Raw genomic sequence first — 8,401 nt, forward strand, 5'->3', positions numbered from 1 at the left:
CCGTTGGTGGCCGTATTAACGGGGTTCCACTGTATATAGTTCGACATATCTACTTGAGGTTCTTATTAGCGAATAATATACTTGTGCAGGGGTTTTCAACCTTTTTGGAGACTTGGCCAGATTCTTTAAACCTTTTCTTTAAGCGGGCCAAAGGTTAAAACCTTTAATAACCTGACAACTTTTAATTACACTACAATTATGAACCTCTCTTAGATAAATTGCAATGATTGATAAGACTTGTAAACAATTTCTTGGCGACAATTTCAAAGCCAATTTCAGAACTTGAAAATGGCTTTGAAAAAGCAAACGTTTCGCAACATACTACTAAAAGCAATAGATAAGACTGTTACAACCGTACGTTCAAACGGGAAGCTTGAAAAAAGCCAACCAAAATTAAAAAGGATGTGATTTAGGGTTTGGAGAAATCATACTAGAAAAGAAATACACAATTATCCACCATTCAAAGTTTACGTTAAATATACGTAAAGACCAATTTATCCAATATAGCCCTCCCCCCCCCCCCCCAGCACACTAGCAGATGAGACATGAACTTATAAGGACAACCGTGATCCCTTCTCAACAGCTATAAGTGCGCTGAGTAATATTCATTCGTGCTGCATTTGTTAACTTTCGTCCATTCCCTCAAAGATTCTACTGTCTTGTCATTAAGCAGGATGAATTTGTGACAACAGATAGTGAGCCAATGATTCCCATGTTTGATAAAGATGTTAGATTATCTAATTTTGAATCGATAAATTTGATTTAATATCTGCGACTCCTCGGAAAATCATCCTTGCCAATGAAAAAGAGTTTCAATACAAAATTTTTAATTTCGCGGGCCACAAAGATTCCCTTACCGGGCCGGATTCTGGCTCGCGGTCCGTAGGTTGCCTACCCGTGTCGTCAGCCAATAATCGAAATTCAAGGGTGTTTGAGGAGTAGTAAATGTCATTTATCTAAAGTGAGGGCAGCATTAGTGCTGGCAGGCTACCTTGTGGGACACCATGACTTATAGTCAATTGATTTGCATTTACCCCAATAACGGAAACTTATACTATAATGTACTAATTTATCAAGCAACAACAGAAAGCATTTAATCGTTTGGTCGAATATCCGTTTGACTACATGGCAGTTTTTCAAACGATATCACTACTCTTATTTTTTCAAAACTCTTAGGTGTTATCGTGATCGAAACATTTCACCTTTGTGTTTTACACCTCAAGGCCCGTTGGAAAGACGGATCATATATCAATACTTTACCGGTGAGGAATTTACCAATACTTTAACGACCTCTAAACAAATAAGTAACAGCACATCTTCGCAAAAATCTCTATAATCATAAGTTGTTTCATTAAAGTTGAACCATATAGTGTCTATATCTTTGGTCGAAAGCATTCCCATAATTTAGTTTGAATGTTATTGAGTTTTTAATTGTAGAGCCTCTTGCTAGTGTCAAAATATGCCTCGGCCAAAATTTTGAAACATTTTATTTTGGAAGAACGTCTTTATCAATTGAAAGAGTGCATATCAATACAACTTGCATAATATCAATCTAAAACTAATATTAATATGTCTTCAAGCTTAGTCAATTCTGACATTTAAGAGAATGATGCTTTGGCAAATTTTATAGCTTCGCTTTTAAGCTTATCTAGTATAAGTTTGCTCCATAAAGAATGGTATTTAGGGAGATAAACTAAACAGGGACCACGGTAAAGAGTTTTGGTTGCCTTGTAAAAGCCAGTTACATTTACAAACGGTTTCTTTTTAATTCTTCAAGTATATGGAAATAAAAGCAATTTTCTTACAAACACATTTCTCACAGTTGGTTACCTACATGTCAATATTTGGCGAATAAATAATAAGATAGAGACTTTTTGCTACCAATAGATGTCATCGTATTTCTGAGAAGGGGAGGTCATTTTTGTGAAGGAAACATAAATAAAAATAGAGGATCGATAAAAGGTAAGTATTTAGCTGAAAAATTCACCACTGAGAGAAACAACAATAGTTCTAAAGGTAAAGCAGAACGAATAGCACGTATAAATGTTCTGGAATCCTTACAACCTTTACAGTTGACAAGGGCCCTGGTGTTAATGGCGTCATTTGAGGATCTTCTTTATGACGACGTTTTTACTTTTTCTTCCGTCAAAGAAGCAGCAGATTAGCTTCCTTGTTGATAAAGAGTTTTTCCAAAATGCATTGCTGTATTAGTCATCGTCCAGTTCTTCTTCGTCACTGAAATAGGAACTTTTCTTGAACTTCTTTTTAGGTACAGTCTTTTCTTCTTCTGTCCCTGTCGTTTCAGGCAGACCTGCAGCTCGCCTTTCTTGTCTCTGCTTTTCTTCTTCTACTAGAGCATTCATTTCAATAGTGAAGCTCAAACTTGACGTGTGAAGATCCTCTGGCTGATTATCATCATCTTCCGCATCTTCCTCTTCTTGCTCATCCAAATCATCACTATTTAGATATAATAATTAACTTACCATTTTTGTTAATAGTTGACTGATCTTCTTGTCATTTATAAATTTATTTATAACTGGTGAAGGCGATCTTATAGTTGTTGTTGTTTGATAAAACGTCGTAAGGTACTCTTATCATGCTTGAGACCAAGCTACAAACTACAGAAATCATTCTTTACTTAAATTATTTTGGGTATGCATAACTTCACATATATAAAATCGTAACAAATGGGAAAACATTTCATATTCATGCTAAAAAGGTCCATGTAAAATATAAAGAAGCAAAATCCGAACTTTTAAGCATGATTCATCTCAATTTCCGTTATCGATTGAGAAACTCTTAAAATAAACAGAGAATTGAGTCTACATCAAATAGGTAAACACGCTAATAGGTAAACATCATATAAGAAAAGCGAGTCTACATCATATTTTCGAGGAGTTAACCTTTTCTTATTTTTTCTTTTCTTTACTTTCTTTGGGGGTGGCTCTCGTTCTCCAAGCATATTCTTGGGGCAAGCGTAGCTCAAATGGCCACATTCCTGAATCAAAAGAATTCCAAAATTTACATGAATTATTAAATACTAGCAGGTTAACACGCCAGACATGAAAATTGGTGCAAAAAAAGGGTAGCAAAAAGAGGTTACGACACAGTAAGGCCAGCTCCAAATAATTAACTTTGTCCAACTAATTGTTTCCTTTACAAGGGTTGGCTTTATGTTACAAATAAATAAATAGCAACATATACTAATAGACAAAGTCAAGCACAGGCTTGATCAAATCCAGGTTGATCAAGTCCAAGTTATGAAAACTTTAGGGTCAACATAGGGTTATTGGCAGAGCGTTCAAACAACAAAAACCTTCTTCTGTACATTTAAATGATCATCCTCCTCCTTTTTCTCTTTTTTAAAATGTTTCGATTTATATATCGTTATAATGATTGACATGTCATGAGATAACTATTGACTATGTGATCGGTCCAGTTACATTTGGACCAGGGGGGGGGGGGGCGGTTTTTGGTAAGGTCTGAGCCTTCCAAGGATAAAGAAAAATCTTACCCCACATTCAAAGCAGCGAGTTTTATCTGGATATTCTTTTTTCCTGATGTAATCAGCAGCTTTTCCATTATCTTTGGCGATTGTACATTTTATTGTTCTACCAAACAACTACCAAAGAATTCAAATAAACTGTGTTATACTAGCAAACAAAAACTTTCAGAGCAACATTTGAGCTTCTAAAACCATGAAAATTTGTTGCCTGACATTTTGCTGAAATCTTTACATTTAAATGCAGGACATGGTTTATTTATAATAACCATGAGGCAGCCTTGTTGCTTGATTTAAAAGTGATGTTTCTTTAGCTTGAAGTACTGTAGCAGCAAGCAGTTCAAGCTCGGGTAACATGCTTTAAAAGGCAACATAATAAGCACCTTAGATGAGTAAAGTAACATAACCCATGCTGTATATTTCCAGGGACACTAGAATGATCAAAGGGCAAGTGGGGCAGGCAGTAAAAGGACATTTAAAAAAGTTCCCAGCTTCTACTTATTCTTTTGCAACTGGCATTTTATTTTGATGTTCTGAATTTTGTCATAAATTTTTTTTACAAGCTATGACAAATTTTTTTAAGAGCAAGGCACTACAAGCAAGATTTCATACAAAGTTCTGTGATAATTATAAAAGGCCGATGACAAGGGCCCTGTGCTCCCTTTCCCTGGAATGCAGCATCTTTTTTAATATTTTTGCTTTTCTTTTCTAATCAAAACTGAGGTTGAAATCATAGCTGAAAAGAGAGATTTAAAATGGAAAGAAGACTTCTTCAAAATCGATTCAAACTTTGGGACCTGTTTACAGACTGAAAACTATTACAGACTTAGAGGATAATGTAATGTACTAAATCGAGGCTGTATATTGCAACCTCATTCTGTTATAAGTGCTATAAGTGAAGCATGTTGCATTTCTTACTCTTTGCATAGTCTACCAAGACTATGACTTTTCAGATAATTTACATAAAGATTCAAAATTTCAAATTAAAATAATATATCATATCACATTACATACCTGCTTCTTATTGACAGATTTACAAGCATTAATAGCAGCTGGTCTGTCTATATACTGTATAAAGGCAACACCTTTGCTCTCTCTAGTTACTTTGTCTCTCAAAATTGTAACTCTAAAAACAGAAAATAGCTTTTAACAAGGAGCAGCATTTGTACTGAATAATATGTTGTTAGTACCTAGAAGTGATTAAAGAAATATTTCTAGATAAAGAAAGCATTTAACAAATATGTCTGCATTTTGCTTAAATTTTCAATAGAAGCAAAGAATACGTAACTTACAGTAACAATATAATAACATATGGATGTATTTACTGATTATATCTTTAAAAATATAAAAGAAATCAAGATGGAATTCAAACTGAATTAAGATAGTTCGACAGTATCCTTGCAGAGATTCAAAATGCAAAATTACTGATATCAACAAAACACTATTTGTGAAGAGAAAACCTTGGTTTTTTTGCAATGGGTTGCTATTAAACTTAATATCTTGAAGATTATTAAGGAACGGTTGTCCCAATTCTTAAAAACATATCGCATACTTGACCACTTTCCCAAACTTCTCAAATACCTACAAAAGAAGAAACAGACAGATCTCTATTTAAAAAAAAACACCAATCTGCATGTAGAGGGAGGGAGCAATTCAATATTCAAGTAAATTGTTATAATGTATTTAGGTTCTGCTGTAGTGACTTTACTTAGGCTTGTTTACATCAATTTTTCCTTCTCATTCATTCCATCATTTTCCCACATTCTCACATCGCAGCACAGACATCCTCTATGTCACTCTCATAACATGCATTCGCTAATCCCTATTGTTTACTTAATCTTTACCACGCTATTCAATTTACTGATCACCTTTACTCACCCTTCCTTTCCTTCGGTTTTCTCAAATCGTTGTTCATGTTAATTTTAGATATTAATTTCTGTATGTTAATTTGTAAGTAGGTTCACATCAGAGTTACACAGGCAACACACTGTCTCTCTCACTGGCTCTGTGTTCTCTGCACGTAAAATAAGATGCGACAGAAGTTGGAAATGACACAATAGTCGATGAATGGTTTTATTAGTGAACGAATCGCACACAACAATGCTCAATTCTCGTTTCATTAAACTGCCATCATGAATCTAATCGTAACAGCAGGATCAAAGATTATTTTCACTTAACTGAACATGCGCTAAAGAATCAACCTTTCCAAGTACATTGTGAATCCCCATTACCCCACAGGTCCTCAGAGCACCCATATTCTAGCATCCACTAACATGCTAAATCTTTAGATGAAATGGTTACCCCTTGCATTGGGAGCCATGGACTCTTTTGGATAGCTTGCATAAGAAGACTTAATATATGTAGGCTCATGCACAGAAGATGCAAAAACTCACAACGATCCCAACTTACATAATTCTAGGACAAGATAGGGACCTGCTGGAGCATCTGAATAATGATAAACATAAGGCCTGATGGTTCTTCCCATTCCAACTGAATTAATTCTGCTCTCCTAATTTTGAACATGACTACATAATCATCATTTAGCTTTGGTTCCTAAAAAATCCAAGTACCATTGCCTAAATTATCCAAGTGTATATATGGGTCTTTAAAGAAAGGCTGTACATTTAAATTTAGCAGGAAAATATGCTGCATGTTGGGTTTCATTATAAATACCGTCCTATGCAAAAGTGAATCATGGAAATGTTACAAACGATCATATTGCTCAGCTATAAGAATATTGATTCAATAAATTTTATATGTTGAAACTAAATTTACAAACCTTATGTATATCATTGTTTGTGAGGGAAAAGGGAAGATTTCCAACATACACAGTACTTTTACTTGGGGCTAAGCCTCCACTCATCCTTATCTCTCAAATCTTGCCAATTGTTTGTTGCATTTCACAATATGCATGACTTAGTCTGAAGAAAAAGAGAAAACTGGGTTAAATAAAAGCAAATAAGTTAAACAAGACATAGAATTGATGGCCTAAATAGAGCAATTAGCAGACCACCAATCACCAAACTCCTTATTCACTCTTTGTTAGTTTTCAAAGAAATTTCTAGCTTTATCTTCTTTTATTCCATTCAAGAGATCAGCCTCTTTGTTAGTTTTCAAAGAAATTTCTTGCTTTATCTTCTTTAAAAGATCAAGAGATCACTTATTTATTCCATTCAAGAGATCAGCCCTATACAAAGCATTTTGTTGCTTTAACCTTGAAATTATTGGTGACAATATCCAACATTAACATACATTATATCACTTATATATAAAAAAAGTTCAGGCTTTCCTGGGACTAAATTAGCACAAGTGTGGCATTTTGCACCCCTAGACTTTTATAGGAGTGTGATGGAGTGCTATTGGTATTTTGTCATATTTTATCTACAAAGGCTTAATAACATTGCATAGCAATAAAAAAGCCATTAGTTGTTTCTTCAGTTCTCCCACAACTTTAACAATAAATATATCTGGCAACAAAGCAATAGGACAATGAAAATCCAATGTTATTGTTGAGAATACAATCTTTATTTTTGTAATGAACAAAAACAATGGCACATTATAGTTCTTTTTACACAAAGTGCGCACATGCATTGTTTATATCACACAACAGATTTATTAACAAAGACTTGTTTACGCACATTCGCACATTTTTGCTGTTGGTAGTTGTTGATTTAAAAACGGTGAATTTTTTTGATATTATGATATGGAACTCATTACCAAACGTCTTCTATTATAATGATCTCAGGGCAACAATTTTAACAGTAATAAGATAAAATTTTCAAAATAAATCTAATTCAACAAATTTATATTGAAAATTGTATCTCATTACATTGGATTCTCATCTTTATAATGAATTTCTTTTCTATTATTAGTCATTGCAAGATTCACAGAATCTGGTGTACAGCCTATCCTGTGGTTCTTTCTTCTTACAGAACTTTTGAATATTGCCTGGGATCTTAACTAACTCTAAATCAATAGTGAATATATTTTAGATGCAGTTTTCAGCACTCTCTCCTCTTGCTGCAAACCATGGCAGGCCTTTGTTAAAATCCTTGAAAAATCTTTTAATATTTTTGCACCCACTTGTTGTGATAAAAAATGGCACAATTTGATAATGGCACAATTTGAAAACAGCACAAAATGTTTCAGTGCAAACTCTTGAAACAGAATAATTCTATTGCAGATTTCCCTCTCCTTAAATCCAGTTCGCTATCGTTCTGTCATCAACCAAACAAGGTAGAATCATTAGAAAATACAATAGAAATAAAATAATATTAGGTAGCGCAATTAATTTCATGCAATTGTGAACATTATCTCTATCTTAAGGAGGGGATGGTTTGCCCCTTCTGTCTGGTTCTATATTCTCATTCCCCTTGATATGATATACATTTGTGTGGGGAGAGGGGAGGGGGTAACTATGCTAAAACCAAGGGAAAGACTGTTTTTGTATGGTTTCAAGTTCATTTCGGAAATTGTCAAGCCCCGCGCTGCTTCTGTGATCCCTGAAAGCAGACACAAAATCTTCCAATAATAGCCTTTGCGTGATCGATAATAAACTGGCGTAGGAGAAATCTGGGCTCCTGGCCCCCCTCCTGCCCCCTCTCCAATCAGGCTAAATCTATCGAAATTTAGGCCCAATCGGGCAATTCTGAGATGAGGCAACAACATTCGGGAAAAACCCATACTTAGCCCCCCTGAATGAACATATAAATATGAAATACCTATTCAGTATCTTGCATCAGTCTCAATGATTCCTTTAAATTTGACTAACACGTTACAAATCGTCACTCGGACTTCCAAGATGCAAGGAAAACATAACACTCACACTTTGCAGGCAGGCAGCTTACCGGAAGTGCTCGAAAACTCCCATGATGCACTTCAAGACAACAAAGCCCTGAA

General features: G+C 34.7%; 1 protein-coding gene across 3 annotated transcripts; it reads right to left on the reverse strand.

Annotated features, from left to right (window-relative positions):
- Window positions 1-1,717: 1,717 nt before the first annotated feature.
- On the reverse strand, window positions 1,718-8,386 carry LOC135685197 (zinc finger CCHC-type and RNA-binding motif-containing protein 1). Of its 3 annotated transcripts, none has more exons than XM_065201040.2 (7): window positions 8,328-8,386; window positions 6,282-6,423; window positions 5,055-5,083; window positions 4,517-4,628; window positions 3,515-3,622; window positions 2,904-2,998; window positions 1,718-2,457 (listed from the first exon to the last, which is right to left on the reverse strand). In XM_065201040.2, exons 2-7 carry the CDS (start codon window positions 6,363-6,365, stop codon window positions 2,208-2,210), a joined length of 678 nt encoding a protein of 225 aa, XP_065057112.1. In that variant the 5' UTR covers window positions 6,366-6,423; window positions 8,328-8,386; the 3' UTR covers window positions 1,718-2,207. The 3 variants fall into 3 exon arrangements, with proteins under 3 accessions (XP_065057112.1, XP_065057110.1, XP_065057111.1); XM_065201038.2 differs by having other exon boundaries at window positions 8,224-8,370; XM_065201039.2 differs by having other exon boundaries at window positions 6,282-6,417; window positions 8,224-8,356.
- Between the last annotated feature and the right edge of the window lie 15 nt (window positions 8,387-8,401).

This window comes from Rhopilema esculentum, chromosome 15 (genome assembly GCF_057945365.1).
Source record: "Rhopilema esculentum isolate cy_ngs chromosome 15, ASM5794536v1, whole genome shotgun sequence".
NCBI lineage: Eukaryota > Metazoa > Cnidaria > Scyphozoa > Rhizostomeae > Rhizostomatidae > Rhopilema > Rhopilema esculentum.

Excerpts from the sequence above, each read along its gene's own strand:
- LOC135685197 (XM_065201040.2), bottom strand. The coding sequence starts at position 6,365 with ATGAGTGGAGGCTTAGCCCCAAGTAAAAGTACTGTGTATGTTGGAAAT. Across the intron at positions 4,629-5,054 it reads AAGTTTGGGAAAGTGGTCAA|AGTTACAATTTTGAGAGACA; the intron begins GTATGCGATATG and ends TTCTGTTTTTAG. Across the intron at positions 2,458-2,903 it reads AAAAGAAAAAATAAGAAAAG|TGATGATTTGGATGAGCAAG; the intron begins GTTAACTCCTCG and ends ATATCTAAATAG.